Raw genomic sequence first — 27542 nt, 5'->3', positions numbered from 1 at the left:
CCACCTGGTCAAGTTCTCTCGGGGCGGAAGGCCCACTTTCGGGCAGAGACGAAATTTCCAGGCGTTGTTGGATGAGAACAGTCCCCGGTGCACAGGCCTATGTCTAACTGCCTAGCGACCAATGAATGACACGCTGGCTATACTGCTGGAGTTCCCTGGATGGGGCTGAGACTACGCTGGTCCGTCAGGGTATATTTGTTGTTGCCTAGCCTTGCAATGGTGGCCTGGCCATTATATATTTACTCGGATATAGTTCCGTTGTTTTATCACTTCATCTTCCTATCTCTTAAAGACCGCATTGCATCGTGTTGATTATGTGATATAAGATAGGTGCTATAGCTGTACTATCCACCAGCCGCATGCGATCATAAGTTTGCTTCATGGCAGGGTTTGCGGAAGCCCTTAGAGAATGACTTTCTTTTCAATTGCCTTCCTGTTCAATACTTTAATTGGGCTAAGCAAAATTGACTACTCTCTAACAAGGCTTATGCTGGACGGGATGAACCATTAGGATACTTGCTTGGGGTCTTTATTTTTGTCGCTATGATATACTTCTCATCTACCCTAGAAAGCTGGTCTTATTCAATCATTGACTCTTGCGATCATAACGTACCCTTCTAGCGCCCTGTCATTTGACTTCTGTAGACAACACGGAGTCCGGCGATAACGGCCCTTGAACACGTCTCTTTTATACTTCACACACTGCCTGGTATTTCATGAATGGTCTCTTCACATAATACACAAGAAAGGAGTAGATGCAATCAATGAAACGACTTCTCTAATGACAAGAATCATGATAGTACCAAGAACGCCAAAACCCCGACCGGAAATAAAGCACCCAATTTCTGGCAAACCACTGCAAATTCACTCCTAATTTCGCGGACAAAACTCCAAATATGGCCCCTCCTTCGCAGCAGTCAAATGGTCATAGAGCTGATACTCATCAAGCCGATGCCGGCCAAACTCAGCGCCCACCTTCCCTTGACCAATTTTACCCAAATCCCCCTCTGGAAGGCGGATATCAAACTCCCAAAGCACTCGCGCCAACACAAGATGAAGCTCCACATAAGCGAGGCTCTTCCCAATGCAACTTCGGGGGCCGATTGAGAAAGGATTGAACGCTGATCGCGCGCGTCCAACATCCCCTTGTACCGAACGACTCTCATCCGCGATCCACCGCTCGGGCTGGAAGCAGAACGGCTCAGGGTAATAAGCCGGATTGTGATGAATGCTGTAGATGCACGTTCCCACATCCACACCAGGGGGGATATACTGTCCGTCCACAGTAGCTCCTGCTTCCTCGGCCTCGCGCCACAGCGATCCAGCCGCTGATGGGGACATGCGCATGCTCTCGTCAATGCAGGCACGCAGAAACACGCATTGATTCATTTGCTGGCCTATGCGGATCTCATCGGGGGACGTGAAGATACTGCGAACTTCATTCGCTGCGCGCTCGTAGGCTGCCCTGTTGTGCGATAGGTAGAAGAAGCAGGCCGCCATCGCGGTAGAGGAGGTATCGGTTCCCGCGACAATCAGCGTCGCGCTCTCGCCGCCTAGTTCTCGGTTGCGTAGAGGAAGACCTGTCTCTGGGTCTTTGGCTTTTGCGAGTAGTGCGAAGACACCCTTGCCTGTCTTGGAGGCTGCCTCGATGCCTTGGGTGAGCATCACCTCGACAAAGCTGATGAACGTGTTCCTGGCCTTGATGGCTTCGGGGAAGAGGTATTTGTCGAGACGGAAAATGCTGAGCTCGGGCGCTTGAGCTAGGGTTCCGACTCGGACGTTGGACTTCTCGATCACCTCCGGGACGAAGCGGAAGGTGGGGTCACGCAGGGTTGACCACGGGCAATCGAAGATAATGTTGCTCATGACGTCGAAGGCGAGGTAGTCGGCTGGAAAAGATGGTTCTGTGTTAGTTTCATTGGATGTTAGGGTTATCTCAGTGGGAAGCACATACTCATTCGGCCCATATTCTTCGGTGTAGACCAGGTGTCTGCTGGCACCGGCTTACCTCCCTGTCCTGCCTTCAGCTGGTTGCATAGGTGCTTTATTTGCTCCAGGATGACAACCTCGTGGTTTTTAAGGGCGGAATCCGAGAAGCCCTGGCTGATGACTCTTCGCTTTTTGCCATGCTTTTTCTTGTCAATCACGGTCAATGTGTTCGGGGCCCTATGCACCATGGCGGCATAGCGTTGGGCCTTTTTGAAGTTCTTCCCATGGCTGTAGATATCGTGAAGTCCGTCGGCAGTGTTGACAAGGAGGCTATTAGGTCCATATCGGACAAAGTCACCTAAGAGCCGAGAGATCCTCACGTTAGTACTCCAATATTCATATGCCATGAATAGTCGGAGGTACTCACCGTACTTCTCGTGGCATCTCCACATGTCAAGATGCAGGTCCCCGCGCCATGCATGATAACCGGCATACAAAGTGGTGATCTTTGCCAGCCAGGGACCGGGATACTTGGCTAAGGGGTGAAAGAAAATTCGACAAATGCAAAGTCCAGCTGCCTGTTAACCCCGAATGTTAGCAAGGCTGTTCATATGTATTAGGGTGTGGGAAGATGGGGAGACGAACGCTGCAGCTCAAAGCTATGAGACCCAGTAGGAGTCCCTTGAGGGCGAAATTTGATAAAATTTGTGAGTCGATCATACTTTTCACACACCCTCACTTTTCAATGATAGATCAAAAAATTCAGAAGGACTTTGATGGAAGAAGAAACTACACCGGTCCCCCTCTCTCAACTTATGCTGGCGATTGACGACGCCATGGGCAGCAGGAACAGCTGTAGGCTTGAACCGCTGATCGAACACGAGGTCAGACAATCTAAATTTGCAATGCGCAGTTTCATCTTGTCTGAGACATTGGTAGCTGAGCCATGGTGGTAAGGCTGTCCAGTTTGGGCTCGGAACCAAGCAGTTGGTGTAGCATAGCCTTGTAGCAGAGACTATGACCTGTTCGAGTAGCATGCATTATTACCTCAAATGATATCATTGTTATTTACCAAACACAGCCCTACTGGGCCCGCGAATAAAATATAACAGCCAGTTAGATGATGGTTGGCTTCCTTCCCCACCTGTGCACATGCTGGCAGCGCCACAGTGGACTCTGACTGCTTACTATGCTTACTATAGGAAGCCCAAGACATCTAGAATTAGTTTACTTGCCTACGACCCGACGAAGGAACTCATGATGGATTTGAGTCCCTAGCCCCATAAGCCATCGGGATCCCCCACTGATCCACATAAACGTGGCGAAAGGAGGGGCGATCTAAGCTGCATCATAGATGCTGGCAGCACTGACAGCAGAACAGGGAATGTAAAGAAAAGTCACAAGTATTACCTATTTCAGCCCACCAGGAAAGGAGGATAACGTGGAAAGCAATTGACTTTCTGATTTACACAATGGAAACAGCGCACATTGGCACTTTCCAGGACTCACTGCGTTCATTTCCCAGGCTGCATCTATGGCGCTATGGTGCTTGCTAATCTCCTGAAGTCCTCCAGTAGATCAATTCAAAGACATATATTTCCTATGTTACATTAGCAGGAACAGGATTACCACGTGGCAGTGTAGTTGCATTAGCTCGTTTCGGCTCGGTGTGTCACTTGTTTGAGGATGTGGTTTTGCTCTTCAGTATTGGGTGTTCGTCACTGATCTAAGCCAGCAGATGTGCACTGCAGGTCCTGTCTTAGGTCATGCACACAGACATTGAGGGATATGCCTGCTTATTACCTATTTTGGAGGCGTTGCTGATATAGTAATAAATAGTAATAACCATCATGATGCTCATGAGCATGGTCAACACAAGGTTTCCGCCATCCATTTGCAAGCCATGTCTCTAAAAGGAAGGCGAGTGGGATCGACAGCCGTTGCATCTGATCTTCTCCATCACATCGACCACCCTGTATGAGTGATTTTAGTTTCGTGAAGACGCAACACATCATCCTGCATTACCGTTATTATCGACCCTTGTGTGCCTGGCCGTGAGATACGAGGAAGGTTCAACACTTCAGATTGCCTTTAAAATTCCAGTAGTAGGCAGGAAATAGTGGATCTTGTGTGTATCATTATCAATTTGCAAGATACCCTCGTAGTGAGAACTGGATACATGTCGGAGATATTGAGAGATTATCCTTTAGATAATGAAGGTTGACTCATCCGTGCTATCGATGTTCCGTTCTTCTACAATCAAGGTTAGAATATTTATTTGTAACTGTCACGAATAGCAAACTATCATGAAACAACTTTCTATAAACACTAATGCTCTATCAAAGTAACATGTAGATATATCCCCGAAATCACACCACCTCCACGACGCCTTAACAGAAAATCAGTTCATTGTCGTCATTTTACATAATAACACTAGCAACTCCGTATCTCTCCTCATAACAGTGGCCACTGGGAATGTCATTCGTTAGATGTAAATTAGATGAAGAAGGACTTTATTCCAGACTCACCTTCTGAAGCACATCCCCCAAGACCGGACTCTTAGTCAACTGCATGATACCCTGGATATACTCCCTGGAGAGCTCAAATGGCTTGGCGACCAGGTTAGGGATGTACCGTCCAATCAGTCGATCCGGATCGACCATGGGCTCAGATATGTGCTTGTGAAGCAGGTAGCGGAAGGAGTCTACTCCAGGGCGGAGCAGACTACTGTGGAAAGGCACATTGACATTCAGCGGAATTGTGGCTCGCCCGCGTTGCAAAACGATCCGCTTATTTGTTGTTGTGACTGAGGCTTCCAGTCGTGTGAGGGTCTTCTGGATGAAGGTCTGCACCTCCTCAACACCGGTGAGACTCAAGACGCCAGTTGCGATAGCGTCGAGCAAGTCTGAGAGGGTGGCTAGTGCACGAAGCTGTAGATATTATTGCACAGGTTAGTGGTTATTTCGACTTGTGGAACCCAGAGATCAAGGCCCATAAAGGTGTTAGGGGAAAAACTCACATCTCCTGCGCAGACATATTGCATATTCGCAACATTGTAATTGACAATCTCAAGCAGTCCCCCTGGGCCCCTGCTGCGAGCAATCTCCGCGACACACCAGTGTAGGTCGTTCTCGCTGAACCTTGGCGAGACCCGCATCGGGTTGACGGCACACATGGAGTAGTCGGTAACCCCCTCAGCGTCTCGTTTGACTGCATTCTGCATCGTCAGGCCCCGGTAGAAGACAAGGGCCGACACTTCCTCGATGGAAAAGATCTTGCCCATTGCAGCAAGTGCCACATACTCGCCCAGCGAATGACCGGCGAATAGACTGTCTTCTCTCACGACCCCCTTGGCCCGCATGTCTTCGAATCGTGCCATCTCCATCAAAGCCAGGGCTGGCTGAGTGAATTGCGTCTGATGCAGGAGGCCATTGGTGGAGCGGAACGTGTACGACCGAGAGGATGAGGTGATATCAGGGAAGACGCGCTTGGAAATCACCGTCCCGTCATCTCCGACAGTGTCGAACTTGAGAGAGGTGTAGTTCGCGCGAACGGCACGGCCCTTGACACCACCAAAATACACGGTCAGTGCCTTTGGGTTATCCCGTACAATTTGGGTTATGGAAAATCCTAGGATATAACTCATTAGTCCCGATTTCTAGTACGCGCACGAGGTTAGGTGGAATTCAGCCTCACCGTATGTTTTACTGAAATACTCATCTGCGGTTTGCCACACCATCCGGGCACTCGCACTCTGCTTCTCAAGCCCCATGCCCATTCCCGGCTGCTGGCTACCTTGGCCGGTGAAGACATATGCGACTGGAGGCTGCTCGACTGTGGCTTGAGCGGAAAGGACCTTGGCACCCGACGACGTATTGTGGACCTGGATGGAAAGCAAGAGGTTGCCGCGCGACAAGCCTACCTGATCGACCTTGATGCCGAGCTTATCTCCCGGTGAAACCTTGCCGTCGAAACTGCAGGACCAGGAGCGCATTCGCGAGGGATCGCTTTGCGCGACATGCGCTTCCACCAGCGCTCGAACATATCCACTAGTGAACATTCCATGGGTTACTCGATTATCGTGCCCTGCGTAGCTCGCAAACAACTCTGAGAGATGAATAGGATTGCAGTCGCCCGAAGCTTGTCCGTATTTGGTTGCATAGTCCGGAATGGTAATTTCAAGGTCATCAAGCATAGTTTGCGGCTGCGGGAGTGCCTGGGAATCGTTGTCGAGTTGACTACCGTGTCTGCGCAGATAGTCCGTCACTGGGTTTTTGATGTAGTTGTCACCGGAAAGGTTAATAGTTCCTAGAACTTGAGAGTCCCCGGTCACCGACCGATAAATGACCTGTCCCTCTACGGAGATATCTGCGTATTTGTCCGAGTCAAGAAACGAATAGCGGCTCCGAACCTCAACCTCGATGTCCTTGTGGAGATAGTCCAGCAGATCGACACCTGGATTCAGGGAGAGCCAAGCCCGTGACTTCAACAAAGCGATATCTCTTTGCGAAGAAATATTGAGGTTAAACCTCTCTTCTTTTACCGCAAACGTATTTTCGTAGTCATGGTATTCGCCCAACAAGATAAAGGTACTCTTGATTCGGATTGCAGACTTGCTATTCCGGTAGAGGGTTCCCTCTGCATCAACGACCTTTCCTGTTCCTTGCTTGATTTTAATCGATGTCAGTCGGCCCTCTGAAGACAGACAGTCTCCTTCTTTCAATGGCTCAGCTCCATCACAGTACTCGAAAGAGTTCTTAAGGTGCAGAAGCCGAAGAAAATCTCCAGACATAAGCGGATGGAACAGGCAACTCATGAGCGGTCTCCATCCAACCGCTATGGCCAGATCCAGAGGTGCATACATAGGCCCTTGGGTAGTCTCCGACGTGTACTTGGAGTTGTGATTGCAAATACTCTGGGCGAACTGTCGGATCATCTCTCGTGTCAAAACCACTGCCTCGCCGCGAAAGACATGATCTAAAGGAGATACCAACGTCGCCAAAGATGGAGTTTTTCCGACCCAGATATGCTGATAATATTCTTGGATCCGTGAATTCCGATTGGCTCTTACTTCAGTAATGCTGGGAGCGCCAAGCTGTGGCTTGTACTGAAACCGTAACTCCAAGGGCTCAGATGCGGTATCTCTCAGAGTCATCAAAATGTCGCTGGTGGGCTCGGAAGAAGCTCTTCGTAGAGTGGCACTTGCGATCAAATGTGGCTGTACTTTGCCTCCTGTAGTTCTCTGATACTCTACCTCCCTGATGAAGATCTCCGGCATACTCGTCGATTGGGGATTCCGCACTTTTACGACTCGTCCTCTGCCCGTTGCGGCAAACAGTCGACGAAGGGGGTTGTAGATCCGCTTCCCATTTTGAACAATCATCGGCTCTGTGAAAATGGCACGGCACCAAGGGGCAAGGGTTGATTGAGTAAGGGCTTTCAGCCACTGTTCACTTGAAGGCTGGCGATCTATATCCGTGGGTCGATAGGTGACGGCGTTCACCCCTTGCTCAAGAACAAATCCATCGCAAACCAGGGGAAGTGAGTCGAGATCCTCTGTTTTCCTCGCAAAGGGAACCTCAGAAAGGTCACCAGCGTATCGCTCTTTCAGGATCGGCGCTATGTAATAGTTATGAAGGCTTTCAAGTATACCGCGGACCGGCTCATTAGCTGTGCAGGTATACTGCGCGGCCACTGGTCCATGGAGGATACAAATGCGCCCAACATCCTGTCCGAAAACAGCTTCAAGGCGCTCTGATTGCCATAGAGAGTCCTTCTTGAACCAGTATTCCATATCCTCGTCCAAGGCCACAATGTAGGGCACAGGCTTCTGTCCGCGGCGACGAGAAAGTAAAACCACGTAGTCAGCATCGGCTGCAGTGATAACTTCCTTCTTGGCTGGTGGATATTTGGCGAAGAGCTCCTCCTGGAACTCATGAGGATAGTTGAGTTGTGATGGGTCTCGGAGAACAGCTCGGGTAGTTTTCTCATCCGCTGCTGCGCCGCAACCGAGTCTCTCTTCCATGCGTCGGGTCCAGTCCCAGACCAAGGTTCGAAAAGAAGGGTCAATCCACGCCTGGAGATGTGGCAGATAAAGCAACTCCACCATGCGCTGCCAAACCTCCGCATAGGTCATCTCGTACAAGTCGACCACGGCTCCGGTAGCATCCCGGCCGAACCACACCTTCTGAAAATCTTCATTCAACCTGCGGATGTAGTAGTCCTTGCGAGCCAGCAGCGCGTCTTTCTGCTTCCCACAAGGGAGGCTGAAGATATCCCGGTCTAATTCTGCCCAGAGCTTCACACCCCTGGTGGCCACCTTGTGGATGGGCTCTCCCATTTCGGAGCGGACGGTCAGGATACCCCCCGTAGGCTTCTTATAGGTGCCTTCCCAGTCCGCGTCCCCAACACCGGGGATGTCGCAAATGGCTTGTTTAACAGCGAGACTGGTACGCGCTTCCTTCGCGGTCATCACCCTACTCCCCAGCAGAATGGCATCAAACGGCATTCGAGGCCGACCAAACAAGGTTTCTGACCACGTGCCGCTCAAATAAGGGTAGGACCCCTCTCCATCGCCGAAGCCGCTGCCTGCCACCAGAATCACGTTGGGGCAGGCCCGAATCTGCGCATACCGGTCGAGGATGGGCTCATGGAAATCCTCGTAGGAATGATGACCTCCGCCGCGACCGCCAGTCCACTGAAGGATGATTGGGAAATCAGGACGAAGACGTGCAATTTCCAGCACTGCGTCGATTGCGCCCTTGGATCCCGGCTTCAGAGAAAGGTGCTCCAACTCCAGCTCGTCAATGTAGCTTTGCACAGTCTCAGGAGACGGTACCCCAGCCCCGATTGTCAATCCTGTGATCGGAACTCCCGATCGCCGCAACTCCGCTAGCAAGGGGATTTGCCATGCCAGGGCCCGTGGGTTCGCGTAGATAACATTGCATGTAATTCCTCGACCAGGAGTGATTGCTGCAGCAAGAGACTTGAGACCCTCACGCATCTTGCCAGCGTCGGGGAAGCCGCCACAGGCTATCTCGGCGTGGTATCCAGCATTGAGTATGGCTGCTACAAAATCGGGCGACGTTGTGGTTGGGGTCATCCCGGCCACCATGACCGGAGGAAGGCCGATGACGCGAGTGAACTTGGTGTCGACTAGCATTTGAGGATCGGTGCTGGGAGACTGAATGAGGGATGGGGCGTATTCTGTGAACCAGGTAGGGCTATATCGGACCGCAGCATACCGGGCATAGAGGTCACCTGCATAGCCCAAATTTGGATTGGTGCCTCGATGAGCGGAGACAATCATAGTTCGCAGGCCTGTGCCCTCGCGATGCTGGCTGACAAGACTGCCGATTCCGGCGTCTCCCCCAGGTCCAAAATCCAAAAGATGAGTGAAACCCGGCAGGACCTTCTGCTGTAACATCTCCCACTCGACCCTGCCAGTGCAGATCATCTGTATCAGCTGGGGAATGATGTTCTCACTGCTCTGGAGATTCTCGGCTGTTTCTGTGTGGTAGACAGGGAAGGCTAAGTCAGCTCCACGAAGAGTGAAGGGAGCCAAGTCTTGGAGAAGTAAATCCTCCGTCTTCTGCAAGTATGGGGAGTGGAAGGGCGCGCCAATTGGTAGGAAGCGGGTGCTTATAATGGGAGCGCGTTGGCGAAAAGGGATCCGAGACGAGTTAGTGTTGGCCGAGGATGAACCATTCTTTCCAGGCTGAAGGATCCTTTCCAGTGCCTGCAACGATGATTGCAGTCCGGCGACGACAAATTGTTGCGGTCTGTTAACTAGAGCGAGATGCACAGCCTGCTGTGCGGGGAGTTGTTCATTAATCTGATCAATCTGTTTCTGCAGCGCAGTCTGCGGAATTCCCTTGATGCTGAGCATGTACGACGAGGGGGATCTCTCAAGGCCGGAATTCGGACACATAGTGCTTGTGGTCTGTTGACAACGGGTCCCGATCCAAAAGAGCACCTCAATGACCTTTTGGGCGGCGGTGTAGAAGCTGTCCCATGTTGTGACAGCCGCAAGGAAGGCGGCTACGACGACTCCCTGAGAATGACCGCTGGCGCCGTACAAAGATTGTCGCATCTCCCCCGGGGTAACACTCAGGTTGATGCATGCAACGGCATATTGCACCAGCTGGCAGACAGCAATGAGCGGCAGACTGACGGCCGGTGTGGTGAGGTAGTCAATAGGGGGACGAGTATCCGGGGTGGCGAGCCAGGCTTGGACATCAAGACCATGCAGGAAGATCTCCTTGAGCTGATCATCCGCGGCCAGGCGGACGAGCGTCTCAGACATCAGACACATGACAGATGCAAGGTGTTCCTCATAAATGGTATGGGTCTCCACGAGCTCGTCAAAGTAGCTCTCTACTCCTTGGCCGTTGAATAGCGCAAACAGCCTTGCTTGGCCTGTTTGCGCACTCGCAAGGAGCTCACTGGTCCCAGTCGTGCATCGGTAGTTGGCCAGGGCACATGCTTGAAAGTATGTGCGCAGAATCGAGCGATCCACGGCCGGGTCGTCATTCTTAGAAGCCAAAACGGTGTTGATGTTCTCATTCCGAAGCAGGCTGGTTTGAACGAAGCTCAGAATCTCGCGGAGGATTGCGACGTCCAGCGACGCACTCGATAATTCATCGTAAGTATAGTCCAGAATGAACCGTAAAAAGGATGAGCACAGCTCGAGAGGACTGGAGAATTCCTGTAATGTGGACGCTATCGAATTGGCGAATTTATCTTTCAGCAGTCGGCATCTCGGTGTCAGTTGACTGGAAATAGGAATTGAGCATTGAATTGCTCCAAATTCGAGTGAGATCTCGTCAGCAAAAAGTGATTGTGGTTGTCGTACTTCCTCCCATGGTGCCTCAAAGATTGAAGAAGATTCTTGCGAACCTAGCGATGACCACGGGCTCTCCATGATTGCGTTGTGTATAGCGGTGGAATGAAGCTCTGCTCTTACCCACGCCCCGAGCCGCGAAGTCTGCAGTCAGTGTAATATAGCTTAAGGAAGACTTGCCAACATCTACAATCTTACTCCATCAATTACCACAGCCTACCAGGAACACCTTCGCCATTCTGGGCATGTCCCGTATCCTCTCCACCTTTCGCATATAGAGTGGATACTCCATCGCAGCCATCCACGTGTCGGATCCTCAATCTTGGATCCTGCCGCCGGTCACCTTACTCTATCTCTGCTGCGTAATAATTACTATTGAGCTTCCATGCGACTGCGCCTGTTGTGTTGGTCGATGTTCTTGTTTCAGATTCGAACTAGATCTTCCTGCAGGTACGTGAGGTCTTGGCGGTGGTGAAATTAACATCATACATATGACAATACGGTGTAACAGTACGACTCCACTTACTCATCTTACAGTATATATTACATACATAAATTTCGACAGCTAATGTGGCGGTAGGATGAATTGATCCCCTGCGCTAGGGTGTGGATAAATATAGTAAGTGATCGACACAAAATACTACCTTCTAAATGAAGTTGGTAAGCTGCAAGGCTCTGTCTTACCCATACTCTGCGTAGTAAGCCACCGTATAATTTCGGCCCCATAGGAAGGAATCGTATCCTTGGCATGGTTTCCACTGCGGTCGTAAAAGCATATTGTATTCGTTGAATATTCTTAATTCATGTACTCTATGTGTTTATACTATTGAGTTGAGTTCGTCCGTCTGCAAAGGCGCCACCAGCTACAAAGGGCTCTTGGTCAGAATTTGATCTGTTCAATGATGGTTTGGTGGAGAATACGGTTTGGTGCCGCAGTGGCACTGAAGTCCGAAGTCAGCGGGGAATGGATTTATGGCTTTCACAGGTTTTGGAAGTAGTGTGACGGTATCAAACTGGGGCTGGAAAAACGGTTTAGTAAGATTGGGGAAGATTCTTAATCATAGTAAGCTTATGCATGTGCTCTCAAACCGAATAAGCTCAAGCATGTGACCGTCTCATATTGATGTAGTAATAATAGTATATATTCTCTTATAGTGCCAAACAAACTTCGCATGTGATCAATAAATAACTAATTGTTGAAAGGAGAACAAGAAAAGATAACAATACTAATAAAAAAAATAAAAACTAAACCCCTTAGTCCATTTGTAATTAGAATTATGATATGACAAAAATAGCCAAGTCGAATTCCGAAAACATGATACTGAATTAGTTGAGCCACGTGGGAGAGCTCATTCATAGACTAGGGCTCTCTGGAACAGTCCCACTAATTCGTGGATTCCGTCACTGGTATCCCAACTTGAGCGCGATGGGGGTTTGGTTAATGTAGTAACTATCTCCTCGTGTGATGACTACTATGTGGAGGGGGTAGCAGAAGAAGTTCTCTATGTCGATACCTATTGTGAGTGTACATCACGAATTGGCAGATGAAAAGACAGGGAGTGTTAGGAACAGTAGTGATAGAGTAGAAAGAAATAGTGAACTACGAAATTTGCGTGACTAGAGGGACGAGTATGATTCAATAGAAAATAGATCAATTCAGAGAAGCTATCTAAAAACAACAGAAACTTGTAGGGATATCATTAACACGTGAATCGGACAGTTGGGTCAAGGTACGTCTTCGTCTCCTCAGACGGGGCGAATGGCGGCGCGGTTTTGGCACGGAAGAGGGAATTCCCATTCATTCCCTCGTAGAAATACATGTCCGCCTTCCTCTTGCGCTTTGTGCAGCGGTCGAGATAAGCGTGGTATTCTTCCCGATCTAGAGTGGCAAAGAGATACCGGGGATGGACACAGAGGGCTTGCGCTCCTTTCTGACCAAATCCAAAGGAAGTAACGGAAACAGCCTTGATATCGGGGACACGGATCGGCCGTTGCACGTAGGCGATCAGATCAGCAAACTCCTCGAGCTTCGGATCGATATTATCGGCGTTCCGGTTACCAGGGACCAGTCCCGAGTCGAGCATCTGGAGGGCTCCATTGAGCATCCAGGCCCCCGCAGCGCCCTTGGAGTGACCGGTCAGGGATTTTTGGAAGACGCTGAGGATGAGGTTGCCTTTTCGTCGACCCATCGAGCTCAGTTGCTGGTGAATGACACTGGATTCATTCTTGTCGTTCATCACGGTCGACGTGCCATGGAAGGACGCCACATCTAGGTCATCGATGGTAAGCCCCCATGTTGCAAGGGCGCCGGCAATTGGTGCGATATTTGGCTCGTTGCGCCAGAAGTCGTTACCCAGATTGAAGCGAGCGTCCTTTTGGTCGCGGGCAAAGTCAGCCGCTATCTGCTGTCGACGCTCATGGACGTAGGCCTCAACATCCACAGTCGAGCTCTGGGCTACCACCGCAGCCACTTCGAAGTCGAGATCCTGTAAGGCTACGTCCCGCGCTTCTGCAATCTGGCGGACGCGGAAGTCCAACCGCTTCCGGCGATTGCGGATATTCATGAGAGGTGATGGTACCCTTGAGGCGATGTGCTTGGCGTTGGTAAGGACACCCTTTCCAGGGGCTGGCACCGAGCGGCCGGCCTTATCGCTAGATGTGCTGGTAAAAGCAATGATGCCGCGAATTGGTAAGCCCATTTTCACCGCCAGTGCTGCCGTTGTGAGCACCTGGAGTCCGGAACCTTGGGATTCCACAAAGCCGCTGCGAGTGCTCGTGGTCGGTCGGGACATTTCATAAGGAGCTCGACCTTTTGCCAATTCCTCCTCTGCATTGCTAGTCGCTTTCATGTTGGCAAACTCCTGAGAGGTCTCTGTCGTGAAATCATCACAGCCGCCGACCAAGCAGAACTTGGCTTTACCAGTGACAATGGTATCATACCCTAACTCCAGGGACTCAACAGCTGTGGCACAGGCCCCCACTGGGGTGCGAAGGGGTCCACTTGCCGATAGCAGAAGCATATTGACCCAAGCCCCAGTGGTATTGATGAAGGTCTCTTGTAGGATATCCTTCGGAACATCGTGAGTACTTTGGCGCCCGTTGAACATTTTGTTCAGGGAAGTGGCGCCTCCAAGGCCCGAACCAATACATGTTCCTACCTCAGACACGTGGATGTATTGATATAGCTCATACGGATCAGTGATCCCGGAAGACAGTAACGCTTCAACCGTACACACCAGTGTGAAAAGCGTAACCCGGTCGACCTGAGACACGATCTCCTCGGGGATACCATAGATACGTGGATCCCAGCCAGTTGGTATGAGTCCAGCCACTGTGCGAGTGGATTGCATTGCACGAGGGATATAGAGCCTGGCGCCCTTGCGAAGCTGAACCGTGAAAAGATCTGGTGTCGTGGATTGTTGAACTGCGGCGAACTCTCCATGCTCCGATTTCATCTGCTCAGCGAGCGACTCAGGCATATCGAGAGGTTCCAAATCCTGTTGCAATGTAATTTCATGCAGGAAAGGCTTCTTATCGGACCCGATTAGACGGATCCCGGTATGAGTCAAGATTCTTTCCTCGTAGATTGATTTCACATCGATGTCGGCGACGGGCTTTTTGGTCGTAGTATCTACCCACCCGGAGTATGGAGCCCCATCGATTGTTCCAGCGAAGTGGCTGATGTATCCCATAAGCCAGGCTAGTTCAATGGCGCCCTCAAGGGAGAATTGGCCATATGCCTCCATCTCCCATCGCGTGCGCGCATTGCCCACGGGCCCTAACTCCGAGAACCCCGTCACCACTACGGTTCGATCCAGGTCCACCATTCCCTGGAGGTCTGAGCTAAGAGTGCGAATATCGCGATCGTAGTCAAGTGGCTTGGGGAAGTCCAAGCGCACATGCGCCCTCTGCTCGAGTCGGTCCGAGCTAGTGTTCGGTTGAGAGGATTGGCCGTTATTGGAACATTGCTGCTCTAGTATCGATTCTGCAAGAAGCGCAGCCTGCATTTCGGCTTTTTCCTTGAGCTCCTGACGCAGCGTTTGCAGCTTTTCTCCGAGCCCCTGCACCTCTGCCATTCGGCCCGTTAGGTCTGCGTAAAGGGGTCTCTCCTGACAGAGCTCAGTCATCTCCTGCATGCAGAGGCAGACCAGAGCATAGGCCATCTCCTCCTGAGAAAAGGTCCGCATGCCTGCCGCCTCAATGCCCTCTGCAATGAGATCATTCTGGTTCATCAGACCTGTTCCTCTTGTCCAACCGATGACGGCGCCGCAGATGGACAGGTAGTCTTGCCAATCCTCTGAGTGCCACCGATTGAACAGCGTCTCCAATCCCAGTTTTGACTCACTGTAAAGGCCATCCCCACCAATGGTTCCATGATTGGGAGACAGAGGCAAGACGACATGGGTGGGATTGGTATGACAGTGGTACTTTTCCTTGCTGGCTTTGATAGTGCCCAGCAAACGTAGGACGTTTGTGAGCATCAAGCGGTGGGCAAGCTCTGATTTCGAGTCAATAGAGTCGAGTCGTCGGCCAGCCTCACTGATAGCAGCGAAAGGAATAAAGCAGTCTATGTCCCAGCCAAGACCACCTTGCGAATAGATGTACTCGATCAACGATTCGATGTCCTTAACACTGGCTTGGTTGAATGGGACAACAACGAGCTGAGATCCCTTGGCACCGTGGTCCATATAGATACTCTGGTATACCTTCGCCACCTCGGGAGTCAGGGATGAGGTTGTGACAACGACTCTGGCTCCACCCTGTAGGTAGTGTCGGATCATCGCAGCTCCGATTGAACCAATTCCCGCTCCCGTCATCAGCACGGTTTGCCCATTGAAGGACGAACCTCGGTCTTGCACCAGAGTAAGCGCATTCTGGAATTTTGCGGTCAATGCGCGACTGTAGTACCATGCACCTCCCTGCTGTTCCCTTAGGTGGATATAGGGAAGAGCACCATCCTCTGATGTTGGCGATGCCAGCTGAGCAAAAGGAATTCCATCTTCACGTTCCTTTTCGTGATATCGTATTGTTCCGTCTTTCTCGATAGTTGTGCATGGCGCCATCTGTCTGGGGGATCCTTTGAAGGTTGGACCGAACTCCAGCACATGCTTGCACAGAGCCTTTAGATTAGTGAAGATCGGGCGCGGAAATGCGGAATTTCCAAGCTTTGCCAACACCTCATTTATAACATGTAGTAGTGTCTCATCTGCCGCATTGGCAATTGCGTAGCACGCCTGCAGGACATTTTCTTGATCGAGGGTGACTTCATCTCCACTCTGCGCTGAAGTTACCAGCTCGGACAGTTCGAGGAGTCTCTGACGGGTCCAACTCCATGCCGAATCGTACGTGCGGACTTTACGGGAATCGAATCGTGGCCTGATACCGTTGGCGTAGTCTTCCCCGTGTTCCTCCGTCCAGAGATCCAGCTCTGGTTGCAGCCCGGTTTTGATGTCGTTATGGAGAGCGTCTAATGCTTGTCGATCCGCTCCCAGGTCTAGACCGAGCTGAGAGGCATAAATGTTAAGGAGTTGTCTTGACACCGCCTTCTGAGCCTCAGACATCGCTTTCAGTGCTTCTGGGTCGACCATGATATTGGAAGCCGAGGCTCCGTCCGCAGAGGCGTGAGATGTGGGTAAAGGAATACTGTTTTTTGAGGCATAGCTCTCCACGACGCCGTCAATGTAAGTTTTCGCGTCGGGTTCAGACGAAATTCTTGTCACGGGTGCCTCTGTCGTTGCAAGGAGTAGACAAGAATCCTGCCGCCCTTGTTTAAGACCCCATTGTGTCTTAAGTCGATCTCGCGCAGCGGCGGTGGTGAAGCCACTGGGCAGTTTGGAAGTGAAAAGCGAATTGATCATGTTTGTAGACACTTTTCCGAGTACTCCACTATGGCTTGCCTGGATCGCCTGCCACACCTCAGCCACGGGTGTGTCTTCTACGCGTTCTGGGAGCGAGCCGAATTCTGCATGGAGATCTCCAACGACCTCATTTTCCAACGTTGAGCGGCCTTGGGTTAATCAGCATCTGGGGAGAAGAGTTAACGGGCCGCTATAGACTGAACTTACCGCCAGCAAGAACTTTGATAGACTTGGTCCAGTCAACATCAGACGGCGCCTTTTTGAGCGCTCGTGACACTATCGCGGTCACAATCAGCTGTGCCTTTACTCCTTCATCCTCGATTTCTATCGTTGTTGGCTTCGGTCTTGGTGCCGATATCGTCTCTGGTTGCGCTACTGGAGCCACGTCTGTTTTGACAGGAGACGGTTTAGTAGCTGGCTTTGCTGCGTCATTTGTCCTTTCCTTCGGCTTAGACTCAACGACACCAGGTGAGTCTTCAAAATAAACTTCTTGGGTGTTCTTCTCTGAATTCAAAAGTCGTCGAGGCCTCGGCCTAGTGCACTCTTGAGTCTGATACTTGCTGTCGATAGTTCGCTGAAACATGCCCGCGAGTGTCGGAGTGGGCCCGATTTCGACGATCTTGTCGCACTCCCTGCGAGAGAGGATTACGTCCTGCGTTTCAATCCATTGTACTGGGGAGGCAAATTGGTATCTAGATCAAATAAAGCCTGGTGTTAGCCAGTGCGCTTTGTGCCACGCTTTGCAATCCATGATTCTACTCACGCCATAAGCTCAATGAGCAGTATGCGAGCCAGCTTGCGCTGGGTATCCATATCGGCAGCCATGGGTGCCTCCTGCGCGCCGACCCAGATTAACGGTTCAAATCAACTCAGAGTAGTGGCAAGAAGATCTCGAATCTCTTTTTCAACTCTGACCGATTTAAATGGAGACAGATGGCATGTGATGGGGCTTCACACCCAGTTGATTACGATAGGCCCCCAATCCACTCATGGCTATGCTTAGCTTCATGAAACCCGGATCCTCTCGAAAAGCGCCCCTTCAACACGAAGTTCAGCCCTAGCCAGTCTGTTCCGAGCACTATCTAGTAAGACCTCCTGTCAGCATGGGAGGCTTGACCATCCCACCTGACTTGTTTGCCATGTGCGGCGCTAGTGGCTAGCTCATCTCAGCTTTCTGCCTCGTGGCCGCAGCCGTTGGCGGCGCGTTTGGACCCATGGTGGAGTTCATGGTAGTCTCTGCACTTTGCTCAATTCGCAGCGGAAGCTGACGCGAGAAACTAGAGGCTTCCATGGCGCAGTTCATGGCCGATCTTATCAATACCTGATGATGCGGGGTCGGGCAACGAACCAATTACACAGAATTACAGTAATAAATACCGTAAGCACGTAGATGTAACCGAACATGTAAGTATTGTAATATGAACTAAGTATAGAATTTATGTAATGCAGAATAGTTTCCTAAGCCACACAATTATGCCATTCCACACTAACCGCTGACTACCGTAATAGTAACCAAGGATGACTCTATTAGAAACCTTCTATGACGAGTTCAATCTGTTTTTGCTTACCTCATAAGGCTTCTGCAGGCAGATCCTCTCGCACGGGCGGATGTCCAATGTGGCAGTAACGCGTCCGCTTCCCGTAAGTCCCATTAACCTGCCCCTATCGGTAGGACTGCATAGAGTCAACGCCTGACAAGTGAACTGCCTTTGATCCGTTCATTGGCACTGTTAGTGCTGCTATATATGTGCTTGAAAGATGTGGAAGGACACCATGCTATGAATTTCAATGTTTACGCCTCAGGCACCCACATCACAAACCCCGAGGACGGACTTAAGGGCCTTAGCACGGGCTATGACATACAACATCTTAGTTCGATTCTCGTTGGATGACCCTTAGGATTTGGTGATCAACAGATGAAGAAATAATTGAGAGACTACTGCCATTGCGTACGTAATTCACCACACAATATTCGTATGTCCCATCATGACCTACAGTGAGTAGTCGATATATATAACCTAACATCGGCCTTCAATTGCCCACGAATAGTCCGGCGCATTTGTACCCATAAAAATTGTAACGGAACTTCATAAAATATATAGAGAAATGCCACGCTTTGGTATCTACAATCATGCATTCTTATCATCAGCTCCTTGCTCAATAGGCAAAACCTGCCATAGCCAGTCCTCGTTCGACTTCACTCTTCCTTTCTGAATGTCGAGAAGACCCTGTTGTAGCTGCTTGCAACCATCACTTGAACCGTCAGTGTTATACGCAAAAGTCTCCTCAGTAAACCTCCGAGTGATCGACTTGATGGAGACCAGCATTGCCGCCGTGCCAACCGCGATGACTTCATCGAAATATTGGAGCTCAGAATATGGTATCTGCATTTGAGGTTAGTCTATGTATATCACCGATCACAGTCAAGGCAAGGGGAGTCCTCAATTCGGTGAAAGACATACTGGGCGAACCTCAACATTCCAACCCATGGATTTGGCCAAGTCTAGACATGTGGTACTGGTCACACTTTTCAGAATTGAGCGACTACTTGGCACCACCACTGTGAAGGAGTCTCCGGTTTTCTTCAATCCAATGAATCCGGAGGTACTGAACTCGTCAATCTCGGAATTGGTCCGGCTGTCGAGATGTAAAGTGATGTAGTATCCCTCAGCACGAGCCTGATCACTCCATTTCAGGACGGGTCCATAATTTCCGCCGACCTTGACATGACCAACACCCTTAGGAGCAGCGCGATCCAAGTCTTCCAGGATCAGGGCGGGTATAGGCTGACTTCCGTGGTAGGCCCTGTAGGGCTGGACGTAGATGCAGAACTTGTACCCTGTGCCCGCGGAGACTGCAAAGAAAGGATCGGATCCAAATACCAGAGGCCGAATGTAGAGCGCAGCGTCTGTATCGTGCGGAGGCACATACTCCGCATTTCCAGCAATGGCGAGATTGACACTACGCAGAAAGACTTCCTCCGGAATGGTGGGTATGGCAACTGCGGAACACGACAAGGCCAGGCGGGCTGCATGGTCCTTGGGGCGAAAGACGTTGATCTGGCCTTGAGGGTCACGATAGGCTGATGTAAAGTTAGTTTCAGTTTTCTTTTAAACCTATCAGTAGTCGGGTATCTTGTCACAATACCTTTCATGCCCTCGAATGCTTGTTGGCCTATGGCGTTGTTAGCGATTGACATAGGGCCTTTGGCACGCATGCATACCATAATTGAGCCCTGGCGCGAGACCATGGATGCGCAGCAAAGGATCTTCAACCAGTCGGGGCTCGGACCAATGACCAGTAGACACCGAATACTCGCACTCAACATGAGCGTTTACTATATAGCGAAGAAAGTGTCAGTCATATTACATATTCTCGTATCTCAGTTCTCGTGTCTCAGGGCATATACTGACCATCCATGGGTGCGATTCCGAGCTTTTCCCATTCTGCACGCTTTGTTAGATTACACACTTACGGCGAGGGAGACTACTCACCTAGGGACTGGGTAGGAGGGGGTGGAAAGGAGCTCATGATGTTTTGATGCAGCCCAATTGATAACACTATAGAAAATATCCTGAGATTGCAAAAAAACCCGGGATCATGAGATATAAATTGGTCTACATTCATCAAACAATCATAAGATATATATCATTTGCTTTGCTCCATCTACTACAACATCCTCGTAATCCGGAAAGCCTTACGGGGGCTGAAACTTATTAGCGGTTAATGAAACACTGTACGGAGACGATGGGATACGCTTGTAAGATACTAAATGGATATCGAAATATTACCGGTCACGTGATGCTACAAGTCTCACCTAATATGTAGTAAGCAATATATTTAACAACATAGTTAACTAGTTACCATAGTTAGTAAGCACTAGATGTAGTAAGCAGTGTAATACTAATTAATTTAGATGGTGAAGCTGCTACTTTGAGCCTTACGAAAGATATTAGTTGGCACCATGGTCCTGGTACAACGATTTACGTATCTAGTTAAGCGATATCACTCCTTGGCTTACTAGTGTACACAGCCCCCAAGGCCACTCCAATCGTAGAACAAAAATCATAGAAGACCTTTCACCCCGGACTAGACATGGAGCTAGATGATCTCACTTCAGCTTAGACTCTGAAACACGCTAGGGACCTGTTGGGCGTAGCCAACTCTATCATCGCTTAGGAAAGTTGGGGACGGGTTCTCTCTGAGTCAATCTTAGCTATTGATTATGTGACCTCCATCTCTGAGAAGGATGATGTGTTACACTTGAGACCAAGTTGGTCTTCATAGCACATTTGCTTACCTGCCAGTCAGGGGTCATACCGCTATCCTACCGCGTGGAAAGCTTGGCGACCCAGTCAAAAGCTACGAGGGTATCGAGAAAGCTCAAGTTCACAATGACAAGTCAAGCAACAACTATGAAGACAAGCTAAAAGCCTGCCACAACCGCATCGCTCACTTGGTGCGACAGAATAACCTTCTGTAGGGAAGTATCCAGCTGCAGGCCCCAGAAATCCACTTTCTCAGGGAATAAGTTGGATCACCTGCAAAGGCACTCCTACACCGGCCCAGACTGCGCTCGCACGGGGATCCCGAGCAACTGCAGGAACTAATGCAGCTGCAGGCTGAGCAGATCCAGTTCCTCATCGCCGAAAGAGACTACTATCTCCACGAGCGAAACTTCTACCGTGACATTGTACCTCGCCTCGTTTCACAGACTGGTTCCTCACAACTGCCGCCGAGACCACCTTCGCCATACGGCACGGGAACGTCCGTTGTACCGGCTTTGTTGATGAGATGGTTGAGTTTGCCTTCGGATTATTGCATCCTTCTCAGAAACGCAAGCGTGAGACGGAGGACGAAAAGATAGATGTGTAACCCAAGTATTGTGTTCTAGCATGTGGGTATGAACAGTTGCGACCTCTGTCTTTGTATGTTGCGGACAAAACGATAATATCAATGTATAATATTTTCTAATATTATACTGACTATTTCTTGTCGAACGTTATCCTGAGTACACGACTCACCCCATAACGGATACTCGTGTAATTTAACAATGTGGGTTGATTTCGAATTATATTGTCGATGCAGACTAGTAGCCTTTGTTGGCCTAACAACACCATATTAGGAGCAGGTCATACTTTGGAGATTGACTTAGTCTAAAACTCTATTCCACTCGTATTCTCATAAACAGCTCGAGAGTCTTATAGATGAAGTTTCAATTACAATTTGCTGCGATATCGACATACTTCAGTTCTCCGTGCTCTTGGCGACCAAGCCTTGGCCTTGGTGGTAAGCTCTCGCAACAGTAGTTTCAAGGCTGGATCCTTATGTGGGCGCATGATCAAGGTTCTTGGTTCTCTGCGAGTGGAGCGATCAAGCCTTGGCCGTTTGCAGTAACTCCTCGCAACAGTTCCAAGGTTGGATCCCTTGCGGGGGAAGGATAAGAAATGGAATGGAATGGTAGGAGAAAGATGCAGGTGTGGGCTCGCACTGCTGATCGCTTTTTCTGCGACTTTGTTCACGACAATTTCGACTGCTAGGAACTAAACTCCGGTATTCCATTGATTTAATAGGATCCCATCAAGGAAAGCTAGATTATTGTAGAGGAGCAGGGTATTCGTAGAGTATATTTAACAAATATGTGTAGACATGGTAGACGAGCGAGGCTTTACGAGGTGTGGGGGCCCGCCTGGTCACCCGAGGCTGAGGTAAAAGTTGTACGATTACCTACAAAAAGCTTATAATTAAGCCAGACAGATACAGGTTCACCTGATAAGAATCAGCTAAAAATCTAAAGCATTTATTGTGGTAGGATCATTTGTTAGATAACTTGCAAATGCCGAACCATATATGAAGCTAGTAGGATGCTAATTGATAAACTTTAATAGCTTATATCTATATATGAGGCTGGCTCATAAGGATCAGAAGTAGTAAAGAACCAAATTCAACATAATGTAAGTTACTAATACCATGATAGGTAGGTTCAATGACCTGATGACTTCATCGACACTTGATCCTTTCTCCCTGGCTACCATCACCAAGATAGGCCATAGGATGATACTAATGACATCCTGGAAGCTCATGAGATTGTTAATATTCTGTCAAATTATTTGGTACTGCATTACATTTTATATTAGCTATGTAAGATATAAGATATAGGGCATAAAACTCTTAGCAATATCACTACTATGGTGTTTATTAGATAGGGTGGCTGACGACCATGTCTGGTCAGATTTCAAACATTCTTTGTTTCCACATATTTGCTCTAAGAACCTATATAACTTTACCTAGCGTTGTATAGACAGACAGCGTTGTACTAATATCTGCCTTAATTACGCCAATGAAGAACAAAAGCTATTTCCCCTAAGATCACCCACTCAAAAGATACCAACCCATAGACCACGATCCCCAATTCCCCAACCCAGTCGGAAACCACAACCACAACCACAATTAATGTCTCCACTCTTCTTCCCTCACCTCACTCCATCCATTCGGCAAACCCTTTCCGTGAAGAATTCCGCATCCACTATTGTTGTTGTTGATTGATAATCAATTGTCCCAAATTTCCCCCCTCCCCGCAGTGGGTCATCGTGACATCAACACAATTACTCCAATTTTTCCCCTTCTTTTTTCTTCCTTTTTATCTTCCCCTCATCCTTCACATCCTCCCAATTACTATCCAACTTATTCGATATACTACAACATCCCCTACTACAAACACAACCAAATAGAAAAAGAAAGAAGAGACAACATGTCCCTCACCCAATGGACCACCCCCCTAACGGGCCTCTCCTCGCTCACCAAATCCACCACCAACATCCCCATCCCAACCCCAGGAGATCACGAAGTCCTCGTTGAGATCCACGCCGTATCTCTCAACTATCGCGATGTCGAAGGTACCATCCCATCCCCCCTCCATCCCACTTTACCCTCCTCCTCCCCCATCTACCACCCACTAACCCTCCACAACAACAACAACAGTAACAAAAGGCGAATACACCCACCACAAATCCACCTCGACCTCCACCCCCGAGCACAAAGTCCCCTGCTCCGACATGTGCGGCACCATCACACGCATCGGCCCCAACGTGACCCGCTTCCAGCCCGGTGATCGCGTGCTCTCGACTTTCCTACCCGATCACATCACCGGCCAAGTCACCGACAAGGAACTGGCGAATGGGCTGGGACATCCCCAGCCCGGGGTGTTGGCGACGCATAGAGTGTTTCCTGAACATGGGCTTGTGAAGGCGCCTAGCCATCTGGGGGATGTGGAGGCGAGTACGTTGCCCATTGCGAGTGTTACGGCTTGGATGAGTTTGGAGGAGAGGATTAAGTTGAGGAGTGGACGGGGTGCTGGTGAGGGTGGGGAGGTCGTGGTGCTGTTGCAGGGGACGGGGGGGGTGGCGGTTGCGGGGTTGCAGATTGCGAAGGGGTTGGGGGCTATAGGTATGTTTTCTACCTTTTGGGGGTGGGGTTGGGGGTGCATGCTAATGTGTTTGTGTATGGGTGTAGTGATTATCACGTCGTCGTCGGATGAAAAGCTAGAGAAAGCGAAGGCGTTAGGTGCGGATTACACGATTAACTATCGGACTACGCCGGACTGGGATCAGGAGGTGCTGCGGATTACGAAGGGGAAGGGGGTGGATGTGATTCTTGAGACTGGGGGTGCGAGGACGCTGAGGAAGAGTTTCGAGTGTATTGCTTTCGGGGGATTGATTAACTGCATTGGGTATGTGTCCGGCAAGGTGGATGATCCGGAAGATCGGATTAATGTCAATCTCCTGGCGCTGAGACGGACGGTTACGCTGCAGGGGATTATTAATGGTCCGAGGGATCGGTTTGAGGAGATGGTGGCTTTCTATGAAGAGAAGGGCATTAAGCCGGTGGTTTCGAAGGTGTTTGGGTTTGAGGAGGCTGATCAGGCGTTTAGGTTCTTGGAGAGTGGGGGGCATTTTGGGAAGGTTGTTATTCGGGTTCCTTGATATGTTATCATTGTCGGTTTGTGTATAGAGTCTTAGTTTAGTGTATTGATAGTTATTGGAGTTATGCATTAGCTCCATCAGAAGGAGGCAGATCCGACGACTTTCCCAGATCTTCACCCAACTGTTTACCATCCTCCGCAGAGATGGGCTTGCAGTCCTGCAGCACGAACAGCATTCTCGTCCAGTTCTCCTTGCTCGGATTGCGCCATCCGTGCATCGTCCCCCGCTGCACGGCTATGTCGCCCTTCTTCATCAACACTTTCTCCCCCGAGTCCAACTCCATGATGATCTCGCCCTCCAGGACAACTCCGTAGTCTAGACTCCGCGTGCGGTGCATGAATGGGTCTGTGTTGGGTGCGAAGTCCACCACGCGACAGACGGTGCCGTTGGGGCTGACGAGCCCGAGGTTCTTGGATTCCATTTTGGCTGAGTGGGTGGAAATGTCGGCGTCATTGTTGAGGTCGGGTGGGAATGATGAGGTGGTGTAGGCGACGCTGAAGCCGAATCGGTCCTCCCCGATGCTGGTCCAGTCGCCTGGTGTGGAGGAGTGGATTATGGCCTCGCCGGAGGAGTTGTGGCTGGTTATGTGGCGGGTGTAGTTGGGGAGGCCGGACGGGACAGCCATGGTGGGTAGTTTTATTGAGATGGGTATTTGATAGAGTGGGAGAGGAATGTTTTACGGACAGAGAGCCGGACGGAGGAGGAGGGATATAAGTGTTGTTGACTCCGTGAGGAATGCTGCAGATCCCCCGCCGCTTGTGGCTGGCTGCCGATATGCAAGATGCGCTGGCATGATCTGGTTTGTTCGGAGGAAGGATAGACCGAGATTGATGAGTATGTTGTGCATGTCTACAACTTCAGTAAGAAAGGGTCTTCTTACCCCTTGTGTTACCGGTGAGCTGGTACAGTAGTAACACGAGTCATGTGTTGTGGTTGGTCCGCATTATAGTTCCAGACAAGCTTGTGAAGCTGCCCGCACGGACAACCTTTTTAGAGCTTGGGCATGACGAGCATTGACGTAGCAGTAATGCACTGATCCATCAAACAGGAACTCCCTTCCCGTTGACCATGGTTCAAATCGGTCTTCTGAGGTACACCCAGCTTGAGGTGTGGCAGCCTGGACAAGCCACAGACTCCCAACGTCATCGCCTTCTTCAACTCATTCGTTGCTCGATCGGTGCCACCGATCCTTCTTCTCCAGCTAATGCTCCATCCACTTGCTGATCATCCGATGTTTCCACCAGTACAAAAGTCGATACAGAAGGCCACCACAAAGCTAGAGCACGCACAGACACCACCTCGGAAGAAGATTCTCTCCAGTCTGAGCTGGACCAACACACAAAGATGAACGGGATAGAAGTCATACCAGCATCCCGGCAAGAAAGGGAAGGAGAGACCCAGAGACGCCGGTCAATCCTGACTTTGTGGAAAAGAAAGCATCACGAGAAGGTCGCTCGTCATGAAGACCACCCATGCGAATCCCAAAGCGACCTTTCCAAGGGAAAACAGCCGCAAAGGGAAGTGCCTGAACAGCAAGTGCCAGAAACCCCGCGCGGCGGCGTGCATGTCCCCACCGCTATCCCAACCCTAGGGACAACGCGCGCTGGCTCGCATCAGAATCCCACACTAGGGTTGGTCGAAGATGCCATCATCCAGGTCAACCATCTCCAAGACAAAACGGTCAAGTCATGGCAGACTATCGACTCCGTGTTGAAGGCAAAGACTGCTGGTATGCCCATGATCAAATCACAAGTATACGCTCTTGAGTGCAGAGACATGGCCGAGACACTGTATGAGTATATGAGCAAGGCCCTCAAGGAGATGATATCGACACGAGATGAAATACACGAAGCTTTCAAGCGTGATCCCGGCCTTCAGAATCACCACCAAATCCTGTGGATATCGGCCGTGCAAGCAGAAACAAAGGCTCAAGACATAATGCGCCTATACAAGGCTTTGGCATCGGACATCAATCAAACCCTGGGTGCATATCACATGGCCCGTTCCACAGCCATGATGAACAGAGAGACCTTTACGCACACAAAGTTGAGGCAGATCGAGAGCGCCGCTAGAGAGCGTCGTCCAAGCCGAGTGCCCCAAACACAGTCTCCGGAAAGCCAATACATCGCCCGAACTGCAGTGCCACTCACAGGACCAGCGACTCCTGGGTACGCGGGATATCCCAACCCCATAACTATGGATGTTCAGGAAGGCGGGGAGCAATCCCCTGATATCCCACTCGTTATGGAAATGCCACACTTTCCACTAAGCCTTCCTCCGAAGAAGACCCTACCAAAGATATCAGACAACATTCCCACCAGTTCACCTAGTATCAATCGTACGATTTGCAGCGGGCAGCAGGCGGAAGAGAACACTAAGCAAGACCGGCCAGGTGTATCGGCTACGAAGAAGATGCATATTTTCAGAACGGTGAGTCAACCCTTGTATCATCTGTTGTTGTCCACTGAGACCCTATAATGACTTTCTTCGCAGCTCTTGCGAGCTGGCTGAATTAGCAGAGTTGGATTGTCTTTGTCGAAATTCATTACGGACAAGACTGAGTACGTTTGACGACAAGCGAAGAAGCTTCGTTATGTGCTACCCCAGATTCGACTCAACTGGTTCAGTAGGCACCAAAATCAGAGCTGGTAGTCAACCCAATCCCGCCAGTAGAGTAAGGAAAAGGGATGTGCAAGCATTGTGGTCTTACCGAATATCCATGCGAGTCATTTCCATCTGACTGTGCGCATGAAACATGATAAATTGATGACACAATGCGAAATCCACAGTCGGAGTTATGGACACTTTGATGGAAGGGGACTAAATGTGGTAGTCGTGGGATACTCGAGTCTGCGGCACATATATATTTCCCGGTCAGGTGGTCCATCCGGCAGCCTCAGGCAGCACACCACACGATATGTTTAGTTTGGA

The 27542-nt window shown here is 50.1% G+C and overlaps 7 protein-coding genes across 7 annotated transcripts; 2 read left to right on the top strand and 5 right to left on the bottom strand.

The window, feature by feature from the left end:
* Window positions 1-859: 859 nt before the first annotated feature.
* On the bottom strand, window positions 860-2649 carry BO87DRAFT_335504 (cytochrome P450; the record flags this gene model as incomplete). Its single annotated transcript, XM_025620498.1, has 4 exons — window positions 860-1889; window positions 1955-2287; window positions 2357-2503; window positions 2571-2649. The coding sequence occupies 4 exons, from the start codon at window positions 2647-2649 to the stop codon at window positions 871-873; spliced, it is 1578 nt and encodes a 525-aa protein (XP_025479176.1). The 3' UTR covers window positions 860-870.
* Window positions 2650-4340: 1691 nt separating this feature from the next.
* Window positions 4341-11521, bottom strand: BO87DRAFT_416320 (fatty acid synthase subunit beta; the record flags this gene model as incomplete). Its single annotated transcript, XM_025626746.1, has 6 exons — window positions 4341-4398; window positions 4458-4859; window positions 4949-5559; window positions 5626-10915; window positions 11323-11370; window positions 11456-11521. The coding sequence occupies 6 exons, from the start codon at window positions 11519-11521 to the stop codon at window positions 4384-4386; spliced, it is 6432 nt and encodes a 2143-aa protein (XP_025479175.1). The 3' UTR covers window positions 4341-4383.
* Window positions 11522-12467: 946 nt separating this feature from the next.
* Window positions 12468-17576, bottom strand: BO87DRAFT_436919 (fatty acid synthase subunit alpha). Its single transcript, XM_025627840.1, has 3 exons — window positions 17393-17576; window positions 16837-17321; window positions 12468-16778 (listed from the first exon to the last, which is right to left on the bottom strand). Exons 1-3 carry the CDS (start codon window positions 17452-17454, stop codon window positions 12472-12474), a joined length of 4854 nt encoding a protein of 1617 aa, XP_025479174.1. The 5' UTR covers window positions 17455-17576; the 3' UTR covers window positions 12468-12471.
* A 1160-nt stretch (window positions 17577-18736) lies between these two features.
* BO87DRAFT_376982 (branched-chain amino acid aminotransferase) lies at window positions 18737-20176 on the bottom strand. Its single transcript, XM_025623436.1, has 6 exons — window positions 20124-20176; window positions 20043-20075; window positions 19853-19966; window positions 19777-19803; window positions 19092-19711; window positions 18737-19013 (listed from the first exon to the last, which is right to left on the bottom strand). Exons 1-6 carry the CDS (start codon window positions 20158-20160, stop codon window positions 18759-18761), a joined length of 1086 nt encoding a protein of 361 aa, XP_025479173.1. The 5' UTR covers window positions 20161-20176; the 3' UTR covers window positions 18737-18758.
* A 3125-nt stretch (window positions 20177-23301) lies between these two features.
* Window positions 23302-24627, top strand: BO87DRAFT_359792 (zinc-dependent alcohol dehydrogenase family protein). Its single transcript, XM_025621528.1, has 3 exons — window positions 23302-23525; window positions 23611-24075; window positions 24142-24627. Exons 1-3 carry the CDS (start codon window positions 23381-23383, stop codon window positions 24609-24611), a joined length of 1080 nt encoding a protein of 359 aa, XP_025479172.1. The 5' UTR covers window positions 23302-23380; the 3' UTR covers window positions 24612-24627.
* Window positions 24628-24672: 45 nt separating this feature from the next.
* Window positions 24673-25373, bottom strand: BO87DRAFT_416316 (cupin domain-containing protein; the record flags this gene model as incomplete). Its single annotated transcript, XM_025626745.1, has 1 exon — window positions 24673-25373. The coding sequence occupies exon 1, from the start codon at window positions 25234-25236 to the stop codon at window positions 24673-24675; it is 564 nt and encodes a 187-aa protein (XP_025479171.1). The 5' UTR covers window positions 25237-25373.
* Window positions 25374-25643: 270 nt separating this feature from the next.
* On the top strand, window positions 25644-27406 carry BO87DRAFT_436905 (uncharacterized protein). The gene is made up of 2 exons (XM_025627839.1): window positions 25644-25702; window positions 25728-27406. Exon 2 carries the CDS (start codon window positions 25956-25958, stop codon window positions 27087-27089), a length of 1134 nt encoding a protein of 377 aa, XP_025479170.1. The 5' UTR covers window positions 25644-25702; window positions 25728-25955; the 3' UTR covers window positions 27090-27406.
* Window positions 27407-27542: the final 136 nt, after the last annotated feature.

The sequence above is a fragment of the Aspergillus neoniger genome (assembly GCF_003184625.1).
Source record: "Aspergillus neoniger CBS 115656 unplaced genomic scaffold BO87scaffold_18, whole genome shotgun sequence".
In the NCBI taxonomy this organism is placed as follows: Eukaryota; Fungi; Ascomycota; class Eurotiomycetes; order Eurotiales; family Aspergillaceae; genus Aspergillus; species Aspergillus neoniger.
This window is presented reverse-complemented; position numbering and strand designations above follow the sequence as displayed.

Coding starts and splice junctions, on each gene's coding strand:
- BO87DRAFT_436919 (XM_025627840.1), bottom strand. CDS start 17,454: ATGGCTGCCGATATGGATACCCAGCGCAAGCTGGCTCGCATACTGCTC. Junction 17,322..17,392: donor CTGCTCATTGAGCTTATGGC/GTGAGTAGAATC, acceptor TATTTGATCTAG/ATACCAATTTGCCTCCCCAG. Junction 16,779..16,836: donor TATCAAAGTTCTTGCTGGCG/GTAAGTTCAGTC, acceptor GATTAACCCAAG/GCCGCTCAACGTTGGAAAAT.
- BO87DRAFT_376982 (XM_025623436.1), bottom strand. CDS start 20,160: ATGAGCTCCTTTCCACCCCCTCCTACCCAGTCCCTAG. Junction 20,076..20,123: donor CCCTCCTACCCAGTCCCTAG/GTGAGTAGTCTC, acceptor CAAAGCGTGCAG/AATGGGAAAAGCTCGGAATC. Junction 19,712..19,776: donor AGCATTCGAGGGCATGAAAG/GTATTGTGACAA, acceptor ACTTTACATCAG/CCTATCGTGACCCTCAAGGC.
- BO87DRAFT_359792 (XM_025621528.1), top strand. CDS start 23,381: ATGTCCCTCACCCAATGGACCACCCCCCTAACGGGCCTCTCCTCGCTC. Junction 23,526..23,610: donor CAACTATCGCGATGTCGAAG/GTACCATCCCAT, acceptor CAACAACAACAG/TAACAAAAGGCGAATACACC. Junction 24,076..24,141: donor GAAGGGGTTGGGGGCTATAG/GTATGTTTTCTA, acceptor GTATGGGTGTAG/TGATTATCACGTCGTCGTCG.
- BO87DRAFT_436905 (XM_025627839.1), top strand. CDS start 25,956: ATGAACGGGATAGAAGTCATACCAGCATCCCGGCAAGAAAGGGAAGGA.